A 13,683-nucleotide genomic window follows, 5' to 3' on the forward strand; every position below is an offset into this window, starting at 1 on the left:
TATATAAGAGTTACAATTGACAAGCACGCTATTTGTAACTTGCCTACTTTATTAAGTAACAGAATATTGTGTAAAAGATTATATAAATAATTTGATCGAAAATATTTCATTAGGAAAATTGAGAAAGTTCATAATTATCGATAAAGGTAGGTTTCGATGGAATAGAATCGCAGTAAAATTCAATTTTCTTTCGAAATCACGTTTCTTTTGAAAAATATTTACAATAATAATTATAATTATGTGTAAACGAGTAGAATGCAAACTATCGGGACCAGGAGCTGAATATGGAGGGACTAAAGAAATCGCAACGTCCGCAAGTAAATGTAAATCATGGCACAAACGATACGAGCTTGAAGGTTCGAAGGTGAATAAAATAAACCTTAATGCGATACTGAGCGAATAGAATTTCAAGAAATTTTTGTTGTTTGCCTTCGACAATGTAACATTATCTTATAGAGCCAAAAGTTCAGAGATCAGGACTTTCCTGATCGATCACGTAGGGAGGCAGAAAATTTCTGCAGAAATCCGTCAGGTGACGTCGGAGGGCCATGGTGTTACGTCGAAGAAGATTTCGAATATGTTCGGAAGCAGTATTGCGATGTTCCATTTTGCGACGATAGAGGTTTCACATGATTTTGTATTTATCCCATGGATTCTATCCACATGATCTTCTTCTTCTTACTATTATTTTGTTATTACATTTCTTAGATTGCGTAGCATTTACGAAGAATTCGTCTAATTATGCTATACTCACAAAATTACACGCACCCAGTGGCAACACTTCGTTTTGGGTTAAATTGTGGAATCCAGATGACGAGAAAAAGGTATACACATCTATTTATTTATTTTCAATGCTCGATTATCCCAATGTATATGTATACCATTAAAACTTTGTATGTCTTTATATATTCTTTCAGGAGAAAGAATAGAACATAAAAGATAAAATAAATATAGATAAAAGATCAACGCATATATAATTTCTATAGATAGGGAATATCGATGGAGAATTATTTTAAGGTTTAAATCTTAGCTACTTTTCTTCTTTGTGGCAAAAAAATTCCTAGTTTAACAGAATAATGCATACGTACAGGGGCAAGCTGGTATATTGCTTAGTCTTTTACCGATTCCCGCTTCCGCTGAAACAATAGCAGATATATGGACTGCAGGAGTTGAACTGGTGTTCGGAAATTCTGGCAGCCGTCAAACATTTCCAGCAGATGATGTTCGTAACAATACGATGTTTTAACTTTTCTATATTCCTAATTACGTGGTATAATATATAGAGTATGAATATTCATGCCTTTTCTTACAGGGAAATTTATAAGTGAAGAAAATAAAATACGATATAATATTTAAGAAAATATACATATAGAGTATCCGAAATAAGAGTACTTAGACTTAAATAAAAAGTTGCAATTTTTGTGATTTAAACGAGAAGCTAAAGATTTACAATATGCAAGATTTAATGATTATGAAACAATATATTTCTTTTTTCTTCGATCAGGAAGGAGAAAACGCTGAAAATACTCCTGAAATTTTGGTCGGTTCAAAGTGGACGGGAATATGGATAACATGGGGTGGTGGTTTCATTTCCGCTGGTATCGAGGGAGCAATGAAACCTTTAGTGATGCAGGAATATAAGAAAAAACATGGAATTACAAGCTTGTACCCAGAAACATTTCTGTATTATGGAGTTCGAGGGACGAACGTTTTGTGGAGCACCGCGTTCTGTCACATTCGTACGTTTTCGATAAATCGAAGTCAGTAGAATACGAAGAAAATGTTATTGTTAAATATGGTTAAAGCGCAGCCTAAAATTTCTAAAATTTAAGCCTCATATATATCGGCCAGAGAATTATCTAAATCTTAACTACACTAAATACTAGATCGTTTTATATAACTATATGTAATAATAGCTATATACTAAAATTTTCAGATTGCGAGACGCATACGACTTTCGGCATTGATTTTTCGAAAGTTTGGGCCATGCAAAAAAATAACGATACGATCGATGTTCGGCTTTTCGTTCGTGCGAGCCAAAATATCCAAATACGTTTGTATCAAACTCCATCGATAGAATATCCCTCCGTGACGGTAAATATCCTAATATTCGAGTCTTGAAAGATCGTTTTTTAAATTACCGTACGATATAATATAGGTAATAATAAGCAAAGACGTTACGACACTAACGTATCAAGAATTCGAAGAATCGTCCAAACATTATTTAAAAGAGATCTCCACCTCAGGCTTGCTCGATTTTTGGTCATGGAGGGAGTTCAGCATCAGGTTGACGATTTCGTATATTACAATCGAATTATTACATTCGTCCATTTCGCTACTTTAGTACTTTATTGCTCTCTTTTACGTTGTAGCATTTTTGGCGGACATTTACGCGTGTATTCACATAAGCAGAGAGGTGCTATCGAATTATTGTACATGAACGAAATCTTTTTTGCTAGTTTGAGGTGGTTTAGCATTGGAAGCGAAAAGACAATAGCGCAATGGACGCTATTTTGTTCTCCGGAAGGTAACATTCCTCGATTTAAATCTTCGTGTTACGCGTATTTATCGTCAGATGTGCGTAAATTAAATTTCATAGTAGAATGCAATTATACCGAAGAAAATATACTCGATAAATGATTATACGTCGATACGAAAGACGATTATAGGAAACTTACGTTTAAATAGAATCAGATGCGGTAGAAGATGCTTGGCCACCAAATTGTTTGTCCGATATAGGAGATTTTCAATTCAAAGGTACACAATGGACAAGCATTAAAGAAATTCCATGTATTCCATGGATATCGAAAGAAGTAAGAAATATACTTAGTAAAAGGTTATTAATATATCAAACTAAAGATGTTAATTAAAAGATAAATGATTTTGACATGATTCAGACACTTGATCTTTCAGACAGTACATACTTACATAACGCGTGCAATCATAGTAGATATGTAAATCTGTATTACAGTGAACAACGATAATTGTTGCAATTACTGTAATAATTACTGTAAACATGAAATTTTTCATTTTGGTATATAAGATCCCAGCAGAGAACAAAGATGACAATAATTTTATCGACGGATCTGCTTTGAAGGCACTTAATAAATGTAGAAATCCCACTCGCGACTCCAATGGTCCCTATTGTTACGCATACGTCCCTTGGGAGAGTGTAACGATTTCAAAACGATATTGCTCCATTCGAAAATGTAGATCGTCAGGTAATTAATGATTCTATTTAGGTGTTAATTAAAATTTCGTCCCGATAAATACAATTTTTGTACTTAAATACAGTAAAGCTCCGTTCGTCTGAATTTGTCAGACAGGACAAATGGTTTATATAGAAACTCGTCAACTTTCCTCGCTACTTATTTTCGTTCATAGTTTCTCGTTCGTATAACGAAAGCTCCTAATAGGAGGTCACTCACAGACAAGCGAATTCAATCAGCAAAAGTTCAGTTAAATTTCGTTGCAATAAGTGGAGTTGAGTAGTACAGCGACGTAGTTCTACCGTACATTAAAACAAGTACAAAACAAAGACGATTAACTCTCCTTTGCAGAATGTCGAATGGCAGGTACGGCGAACGATTACATGGGAACACTTTCGAAAACACGTTCAGGACGTGATTGTGACAAATGGCCAATCAGACCCAAATTACCAGCGATGGCCCAAAATGCGTCTCGAGCAAATACTACCAAATCGACTCGCGTCAGATCTGCAAAAATTGGAGCAAATGTAGCAGTTCCCAAAACCAGTTTGACAGTCGGTAGAGAATATTTCAATGATAGCGTCTTTCCAGAAGGAAGTGCCAAGAATGCCAGTAATTATTGCAGAAATCCATCGCGTAATATCGCCGGCACTTGGTGTTATACCAAGGATCCTTTGGTGCCCCATGATCTATGCAACGTTAGAGATTGTGGGAAACCAGGTAAATATTGCCGCATTATTTTCTCCAATATTTTATTCACAAATTTTATTTTCCATATTTTATTCAAGATCTTCCGTATGAAATAGTTTCCTCAGTGAATTTGCACTTGGAACCTCCTTGTTTATTAGCTAAAACGTAATAATAGTAAAGCGCGTTCTAGCATGATGGTAAAAGACATTCCAATATTTTTGTTATTTATTTAAAAAGTAATGATTCTCTTCTTGGGATGCAATTAAAGTATACTAATATAAAATCTAATTCTAATTAATCACAATGAAAGTTATAATTAATCGTCGTTTTTACAGAGGAGTACACGTTCCTTGCCGTGGGAGATGGCCTAGATAGGCGTATATACGTTTTACCCGAATATCGTTCGGAAGGTTTACACTTTTCTGTGAAAGCTTGGGAACCGGATAATCCAGATTCTGTCGTGTTTGTCTTTTTAGCCGATGATGGATTAAAATCGCGTTACATCCTCAAAATAGGAACGTCGAACAACGAAAAAGTACTTCTCTTTTACGAATCGGAAACTACAGGTAATTAGCGAACATATTCTGTCGGAATACTTGTTTGTTTCCCAGTGATCGAATTTAGAGTCGGCAATTTCAAATTTGCAAATGTTAATATAATAATTTATAATTTATTTTTTATCTTTCACCATCATTGACCGTTATCTGTCAATCAGGAGATCCTTTAGAAGTTGATAAATATGTCTGCATGTTTAAAGAAACTAAAGAACTTCGATTAATCAAATTATCAACTGAAAATCATTAAAACATTGGTAGCCCGACGAGTTAACTAGTCTTTCGCAGCTAACAGGTTAACGCGGGAACCGGTTAAAGGAAAACTGGATAAGAGGAAGTTTTAATTAATTTGTTCTATTATTGAACGTATAATTAATATCTTTGAAGCACGGCATTGTAATTTCAAGTTCGGTGTATTCCCATCCTACTCCTTCTTCTTATATTTCTAAGAACAACTTGTTATAATTATTTCGCTTTTTAACCGAAGTCTGTTTAATTACAGAAATTTCCTTAGTCAAGAGGAAAACTCTGCCACATTTGCTTTATGTAGGAAAATGGAGCAGCTTTATCATCCGTATACCACGCGGACAATTATTGCTTTATTACGAAGACGATCCTACACCATTGTTCGAATGGACTCATCCCGATCCTCCCAATGCTTTTCTACCAATGTATTATTATTATGGCAGCGAACAGTCAAAAGCTGTTGGCTTCGCGTTCGATCGTGGATCAAGTACGTTCACAATTAAAGAAACAAACTAAATATTATAATTTCGCATAAGTCCACGAAAATCTGCGGTCTATTAATCACTATTAATGTTAGTAATGTCCTCGAGAAATATAGGGGTGAATGTTTAATATCGGTACATAGAAATGTTTAATGTTTTACATGAATATCCTTTCATATTTTAATCTAGATACAAGTATCAAGTTAAAATGAATATAAATGATTTTTGATACGAATAGATTGTCATATAGAAAACACGAGAACTGATAAATACACCAGAATCCTATCGTTATCAACATGGATTGACGAAGAAATATTGCTTCCTCAACAAGTGACTCTTCATCTTCGAGGGGAAGGTGCAGTTCATTTCCCTTTCTACCTGATGCCCGAGACTCCAGGGTAAATGTAATAAATTTTCTCACCTGTTTTCAGTTTCTCAATCTCTAAATTTCGCATGTATAATTTCGGTAATATATATAATACTGTAATATATTAATCAAATTATTGTTATATTGGCAATCTTACATATTATAAATTCTTCTTTTTTTTTAATTCTTTCCTCAAAAGTTCTTAAAAGCCCGAACATCTCTTGCAGATGAATATTCAGTTTTCATGCAGCAGGCTGCATTACTATCCCAAAATTGTACTCTCGACTTTCTGTAAGTTACACGCAAAGATCTATCGTTACCCAACCACGTTAAATTCTTGTGATATACTCATTTTAATAAACACCAGAGCTTCCACTAAACGTAATTTACTGATATATACTATTTTAATAGATATTTTGTGCTCAAGCTTAATGACCCAGATCGTTGGATATTATTCGCAAAAACTACGTACCCTACAGTGACGGTTTTCCACAAACAAAAATCGCGCGTACCTTTATTCACAACGAATTCATGGACTAATATCACAATAAGGTAAAAAAATGGTATAAACTTTTACTTGGTAAATATAATTCGATATTATGCACTAAAGATAGATACCTTTATGATCCGCAGTAGGATCAACGATTCAGAAAGTTTTGTTGAGTGACATTTACTTTTTAAAATTCGCAGATGGTCTGCAAACACGATGAACATCTACTCCAACGCCACAAATGTGTTTCATTATCAGCATACCAGTCTTCTCATATTCTACTTCTTTTCCGTCGGCGTCGGTGTCAACAGCTGGGTTACTTGGTCTGTCAATTGCGTTCCAACGGGTAGAGACACATGCCCTTGTATTCTGTTATTAAATATCTAGGAAGATTTAGGAAGAGATTTAGTTTTTGTAAAACATTATTAATAAAATTAAATTTCTTCCTTGAAAGATATAGAAGGACCACCAGTTGATGGAGGTTGGTCAGAATGGGGACCATGGGCATGCAGCGTGAGCTGCAATGGTGGTACAGGAATTCGAAAACGACGTTGCGACTCGCCAACGCCTAACATCAGAGGAGAACCGTGTGTAGGACCGAGTATAATGACTGGACGTTGCAACGAAATTCTTTGTGGCGATATAACCGAAGGTAACTTTAAAAATTCTAGTTCCATTCGAGAACTATGAATTTCCACACGGTATACATATTGTCATTTATTGGAACCAGCTGCAAATAAATTTATCTTCGATCTGTCAGAAGAAATTATCGCATGTACGTATATTAAAATTAAAAATGAAAATTTTGTAAAATTAGAAATTATATAAAGATATAATCAAGTCCTTCTACTTTCTTCAATTTCCATAAGTGCATGAATATCCTCGGTCTAACAATCGTATTAAGATTAGATATAAAAATATCAGAATGAAACTTGATATCATCTCTGCAAAAATAATACGTAAACTATTTTGCTCGTAGATACGATAAAATTGATAAATCGAAGAATTAGAATGAACCACACGGCCCTTACTGCCAAAGAACATCGTTCTATCACAATTAAATCCGACTCGGATATCGTGCAATTAATTACTAAGGAATCTCCTCGTTCCGAATTACAATGGTCCTTAAACGGTGTCTTTGTGGAGATAGAGCCCGAAAGATTGGAGTTAAAAGATTACAGTATTGGTAAAATATAATTTCTCATGGTTTTTATTGAAATCACGCTGTCACCGAGAATCTCTTGTTCAGAGATAATTAACAATTATTTATTTAGAGATAATGGAAGCGGTTCTAAATGATTCTGGCGTTTATGCGATGACACTACGTCGAATCGATGGAACGTATTCGATTATCAAAGTGGTCACCTTGGCAGTGATTCCAGCAGAGGAAACTATGCAAATAAGGGAAACTCTAGACACAACCATACAATGCCATTGTGCAATCCTAGGACACATTTATTCGGAGCTTGAAGTGTCTTGGTTAGTACGCAATAAAACGTGGAAGAATTATGGCATCACGCTTCCAATGGCAGCCGATGTTGAACACATTACAAAAGTTAATAAAACGCATAACGGGATGTGGCAATGTGTCGTGAAGCAAAATGACTTAAATTTTGTATGGATAACAAATATGATATATATCAGAGGTAATTGTTATTTTTAATCTTACCTATATTTTTCGTATTTTTATTCTACTACGTCTAAATCATTCTACTGGTATCAATCATAAGCTGTGAGGCAAATATTTCTGAATATTTTGTATAAAAAGTATACAGTTAGTACTTGTATTTTGCATAACTTGTATTCTTAATTGGTAATAGGTATATGTATGTATTATAATTTACGTTGTGCTTTGATCTTTCATCGGAGAATATTATTATAACGAGAATATAATGTGCATCACTGATACACTATCTTCAAGGAAACATTCTTCACTAAAAGAATAACATTTTAATAAGAGGGTATTCGGACAGTAGTAAGTGACTAATAAATCGTAGTATAATAAAAGTTCCCTGTTCCCATGATAAGATAATTACCATCAATTACATCAGACATGATAAATTCTTCCGATATAAATCTTGACAAATGCAAAATAGATCTTATACTGTAACGATACAGAAAAATAATTAAAGTTCGATGTTCATCTGTAATTAATATCTGTAACAAATACGAAATGAAAAGAACATAGAAAATTCCAAATGAATTTAGAATAGAATATAGAATAGAAAATATTATTTTATGTAAAATCATCTACTTTTTTGATATATGCACAGTTTACTGAACGAGTCTTGGTAGAAACTTGTGGGAACCGGAAAAACCGGTAACAGTGTAGGTAACATTACATTCAAGATCTTCTAGGGATGTTATTATTTGAAAATTTTCCCTAAGTGAATTTCACACGGTTGTTTACTCGCGTTCAATATTTCTCGTAGACTTTAAAGCTTTCCTATCTGAATGTTTTGTCAAAACACAATATTTCTATAAAATTTATCCACTTATGATAATACAGCGAACTACCTTTGTAGTAGATGTAATAGCGGAGCCAGTTTTAAATTTGATACAGTTTTTTGAATAAAGATATTTTGATTTTACGATATTTACTTTATATTAGCTGAATTCGTTTATTTTAAAGTTCATTTTTAAGTTCTAGGACCACCAAATTGGCGTACGCATTTGATGGAAGATCAGGCAACGCGTTTCTTTTTTGGTTGGTTGCCAAATGAAGATTACGTCGGTGTTTTCGTATTGGTTCTTTTTCTGATTTTAGTCGCAGCTATAATCGCAGGATCTTATTATTACATAACGTATGTGCAGTAATTATTTTCACTATCCAATGTATTATTTTTCTTAATGTACAATCGTCTTATATTTTTCAAGCCATAATTTGATGGTTAAAAACTTAAATGAACAAATATATCTTGCAATTAGAATTCGAGAAACTGCGAAACGCATATTTGACCTGAGAAATATAACCAGAAGTCCAAGAGGCACACAATATGAACCACTGACGGACGAAATGACTACCGAAGATCAAGCGATCACTGACGATCAAATAACTACCGACGACCAAGCGACTATTGAAGATGAAGTTACTGAAGACCAAACGACGACCGAAGATCAAGGAACTCCCAAACATCAAACGGCAACCAATGATTAAACTACACGATAAACCATCGCTTTTTTAAGATGCTTAATATAAAATGTTTATTGTACAATTAATACAAATTATTATAATCATATTTAATACAAATGTTGGTAATTTACAATCGGTACACGTTGATACAGTATAGTGTAGTAACAGTATGGATAAAGGATATGATATAAAATTATCTTACAAGACACTACTACGTTTACGAAAATTCCAGTCTACCATTTCTTCGAGTACATTTTTCAAATATCGCCTGAAACAAACATTCTCGTTTACCATTACGTGGATCGATTCCAAAATAAAAACCGAGGAACTGGAAACCTTGGAAACTCGTCAACTCTTCTGTACGATCGAACGCGTGAGAAGACGAACTTCTAATCAGCGAAGGAGCGAGTAATCGCGAGGTAAAAGCGTAGGGATCGGTCCCCGATCGATTTCGTAACTATATTCCTCGGTGTTCCAACGTTTGGTCGTAACGAACGAATAAAAGGAGAGGTTTTCAGGTGACGGGTAGAGCGAACGGCGGCGAACGAGAAGAAGGGCGAGAGAAAGAGATCAGAGTGGCGGCGAGCGACGACGAGGCAAAGTGGAAGAAGAGGATGAACGAGGAAGAAGGAAAGAAGTTGGACACAGGAGGCAGAGGAAGAAGCTGGTTGAAGCGAGAGGGAACGGCGTGGAATCAGGGAGGCAGCCTCGGCTGGTTGGCAGAAGATCGCCAAGGTGCAGGCCCGAGGAAACGCGACGAAAGAAAGAAATAAGAGAGTCCAGAAGGCTGTTAGGTGGAAGAAATGGCGAGGAGCAGGAGAGCGGCGGATAAAAGGATATGGTAGGGCGTGGAAGCGGGAAGATGGTAGGGAACTAGAAGAGGATGGACACGAGCGAGCAGAACGCGCGAAGGAGAAGGAAAGGGCACAGGGAGCGACAGGTGCCCAATCGCCCACGTGGGTTCTCTCTTTACGGTGCTGCAGCGACGGTAGAAGGGTGAAGAAGACGACGATGACGACGACGAGGACGACGAGCCGGCTTCCTTGTAATGGTGAAGCAGCCGATACTCGTTCTATACACCAAGTGCACTCGCCACAGGATGAACATAGTGGGGCAAAGAGATCCATTGGCGTGTATACCGTTTGGCTACTCTTATCTCTAACGAGTCTTGGTCGTATACTTGTTCCTTATGTGAAACGAGAACAGAGAACAACATTACGCGAGATACGAAGACAGTGGAGTCGTTGGAGATAAATAGTCGAACGAAGAGGTCGAACGAAAATGAAAGAAGAAGCGGAAATCGGTAAAAGAACGGTGAAGAGAAGATCGGCAAGAGAGGGCGAAGTACGGCGTCAAAGGATACTAGCAGAGGGCTACGCCACTGAAAAAGTCTGCAGCGGGCCATGTACTGTGGCCATGTGAGTGGGAAAAGAGGTAAGGAAGGGGAAGGGCTACCCATTCGGTAGCAAATGCTGGTAACCCGTCGCAAGGTCAAGATCAGTCGGTTAATCCTATCCAGTCAGCCGAGGCCCTTGCACCTTGGAGGACGAACGACCCTCACGCTCGCAACTGAAATTTCACTTTGCGATCGTCGCACGCCGCACTTGCTCGATTTGCTCCAATTTTTGAAATTGCTCGATCCCCCCGCCCGCAGGGTATATCGATCGATCGTGTTCCTCATTTAGATCTAAGTCGGGAGCGGACACGAAAACGACGTACGACCGGGGAACACGGGACAGTTTCGAGTGCGCTCCACACACAGTGTCTCTCTGTACTTGTATTAAAAAAAACGATTCGAGTGCGTTTCAACGTCGTGGTGGCTTTTCACGAAAATAATTAACATCGTTCCCCTCGAATTCAGAACGTTGCTTTCGCCACCCTCTTCCATCGATCTCGAGTTACCATTTCTCTTGCCGAAAACCACATCTCTGGCAGAGACTGTTAAAAGAAAAAGAGAAAAGGACATCGACGTTTGGTCATTTTGCACGATCGTCTGGTAACAAGCGTTCGATAAAAAAGAAAGAATCGAGGATCTTGTCGTTGTGTGGGAAAAAGTGTTTACAACAGTGGAGACAACGGTAGCTGTGATTTTCCCCAAGCTACCCTTTGCGGGCCCTTTGTTATGGAAACCTGCGTTCTGATACCCAAAGAATTTTCCTTGGCACTAGCGAATGATCGATCGAACTACAAGGGCCTCTTCAAGAATGATTCAGGCGGTTTAGTTACGGACGTCAGGATATCCGTATGGTCGAACGTGCTTATTCCGGCAGGGACGTTGATCTACCCCTTTCAGGGCTCCATTCGATTCGACAAGATCGACCTTTACTCCCTTCTCGATGACAACGATGTAAGTAACGTGTTTCGTCGTAAGATTCTTCCAACTTTCGTTGTTCGGATTCTTGCGATTGATCTTAGCCGTTAATCTATTTCGGTTCTGTATCGAGCTCGTTTCTTTCCGTCGACGAGAAAACCTTACTCTTTGCACCACAGTTTTGTCTGACCTCTCAAACGTTTCTCTTTGTAAATATCAACCATATGCAAGCAATTTTAATAGAATTAAAGAATACAATAGAAGATAAGGAATAGAATTAGTCGACTTTTATCGGTAGAAAAGCTGAAAGTATCGCTTTAATTGTAATTCGGCGTATAATTTAAACAACAAGGATTATATTTCAGCACTTTGAATTATATTTAAACGCTATAGAAATTATAACACATATAGAAATTATAAAACGCTGTATTAATTCTAGCGACTATACTGTATTCACATTTCGCAAATTGATGATTCTAGCGTCGATAGAAATATATAAAATATAAATAAATGATGAAACGCGATATTGAATGTAAATCAGCCGAGATAAAATGTCGGGTGTGACTCGGACTGTAAGGGGCGAGGTAATGCTGGTTTTCGCGTGCAAGCCAAAAATTTGATTAAAAGTTTGAGTATTTCTTCGGCATCGTAAGTTGTTTAGAATATCGATGGAACGCAGCTTACAGTTGGAGATGATTCCGATATTATACAGGTATCGAGTTAGAACAGTCGCAAAAACATTTTCGTGCGTTAAACTTATGGAAGAGTGTGAACGTAAGGTAATAGGGTATAATGGCTAGAGGTATGTGAATAATAATTCTAAACGACCGCTTCTTTCTACGTCTTATTGTGTAAAGAGATCGCCATCTGAGATCTTTCGCTTATGAGATCCAAGTGGAACTAAAGGCTTGCGCTATAACATTTAATAACGAACAGATTCTGGTTTCGTGAAGCATAAGTATGTCTTATAGAAACTCAAATATATTTCATAAATATAGTGTAGAAGAAATACAACAAGTTTTAAGTATAAGTTAGTCTATCGAGTATTAGTCATCGTATGGTCATTTTAATTCGATTTCGCTTTATAATTTTCTTGATCACGGACTTGCCCTCTGGTTATTAGATATCTAAGATAAGGATTCCACGAATTGCACCCTCGTATGAATTTCAAAATTAATTCGTTCGGTGAAACACGAGAAACAGTACAGATCGTAACTTCAAATTTCAAACTCCTTGCTTTATCGAATAAATTAAGCTACGAATTAAAATTTCCATTTAAATGGGAGTTTAAGTATCGATTATGTACGAAAGGAACTAAATTGCTTTAAAGAGTCGAGGCATGTAAGTCTGAAACGTCTTAGAATTAGGATTTATTATACGTAATGCGAATATGTTACATCGGCGTTCGATTATATTTAAATTACAAGACATCGGAATAACTTATTTGCATCCGGTATTGAAAATATCAACATAGTAGTTAAAATAACATTAAAGTGTTTTTTAATTGCTCAATCAACATTTATATACGATTTTCTCAGTCGTTTTAATATGGTATGTCGGCAGAATTTCTGTAGCTTAATGATAATGCCACGTCCTGATCGATTTTAAATAATAGAAAACGAACAGACTAACTATAAGCAGCCACGATAAATATCAAAATACGTAATTGAGTATTAATAAATATGAATAATGTTAAACGGTTAATAAACTTTTATCCATCCAACTAGCTAATATTACGAAATATTACAGGTACAGTAATATCGTAGACTCTGAAATTCACCTGATCGTTATTATTTACTCAGACGTGAAATTAATTTGCATTATGTTTACTTAATAATAAATATTTCTACAAGTTATTAAGGTATAAATCTGAATATACATGTTGAAACAAGGAAATTAACAGTTTTAATTACGGGACATAATCTTTTTATAATTTTTATAATTTATATTTCTATTTTTTATTAAATTTAAATACATTTGATTTCAAATGGTAGCTTCGTAATTACTAATTGCAAATAATTACAAATTACTTTTTCAAAAGCAGTATATCCATTAATTGAATATTTTCTATTTGTTAATTCATTCCTCTTCACACCGAAAAATGATTTTCTCTCTATCGAGAAAAAGTACTTAAGTTAAAAAGGAGAAACTCGTTACCATAACTCGATTTTCTTTTTTTTTTTTTTTTTTTTTTTTAAACG

General features: G+C 35.9%; 4 protein-coding genes across 4 annotated transcripts in view; all 4 read left to right on the plus strand.

The window, feature by feature from the left end:
- Window positions 1-1,469: 1,469 nt before the first annotated feature.
- Window positions 1,470-3,311, plus strand: LOC112213564. Its single transcript, XM_033323058.1, has 4 exons — window positions 1,470-1,739; window positions 1,937-2,094; window positions 2,159-2,286; window positions 2,373-3,311. Exons 1-4 carry the CDS (start codon window positions 1,472-1,474, stop codon window positions 2,638-2,640), a joined length of 822 nt encoding a protein of 273 aa, XP_033178949.1. The 5' UTR covers window positions 1,470-1,471; the 3' UTR covers window positions 2,641-3,311.
- On the plus strand, window positions 3,017-5,915 carry LOC105681310 (putative macrophage stimulating 1-like protein). Its single transcript, XM_024370458.2, has 6 exons — window positions 3,017-3,221; window positions 3,561-3,929; window positions 4,235-4,465; window positions 4,956-5,186; window positions 5,420-5,579; window positions 5,776-5,915. Exons 1-6 carry the CDS (start codon window positions 3,017-3,019, stop codon window positions 5,777-5,779), a joined length of 1,200 nt encoding a protein of 399 aa, XP_024226226.1. The 3' UTR covers window positions 5,780-5,915.
- LOC100747063 lies at window positions 5,793-9,195 on the plus strand. The gene is made up of 8 exons (XM_024370459.2): window positions 5,793-5,839; window positions 5,960-6,100; window positions 6,239-6,384; window positions 6,493-6,690; window positions 7,018-7,224; window positions 7,313-7,684; window positions 8,689-8,842; window positions 8,916-9,195. Exons 1-8 carry the CDS (start codon window positions 5,793-5,795, stop codon window positions 9,193-9,195), a joined length of 1,545 nt encoding a protein of 514 aa, XP_024226227.2.
- A 122-nt stretch (window positions 9,196-9,317) lies between these two features.
- The window catches only part of LOC100747658 (zinc finger protein 251-like), an 11,539-nt gene continuing 7,173 nt past the window's right edge, over window positions 9,318-13,683 (plus strand). Inside the window, exons 1-2 of the mRNA XM_003492559.4 lie at window positions 9,318-9,590; window positions 9,690-11,518. Coding sequence (XP_003492607.1) covers window positions 11,294-11,518 — 225 coding nt within the window. The 5' untranslated portion in view covers window positions 9,318-9,590; window positions 9,690-11,293. The remainder of the gene's footprint in view (window positions 9,591-9,689; window positions 11,519-13,683) is intronic.

Source organism: Bombus impatiens, unplaced genomic scaffold (genome assembly GCF_000188095.3).
Source record: "Bombus impatiens unplaced genomic scaffold, BIMP_2.2 scf_0765, whole genome shotgun sequence".
Classification (NCBI taxonomy): Eukaryota; Metazoa; Arthropoda; class Insecta; order Hymenoptera; family Apidae; genus Bombus; species Bombus impatiens.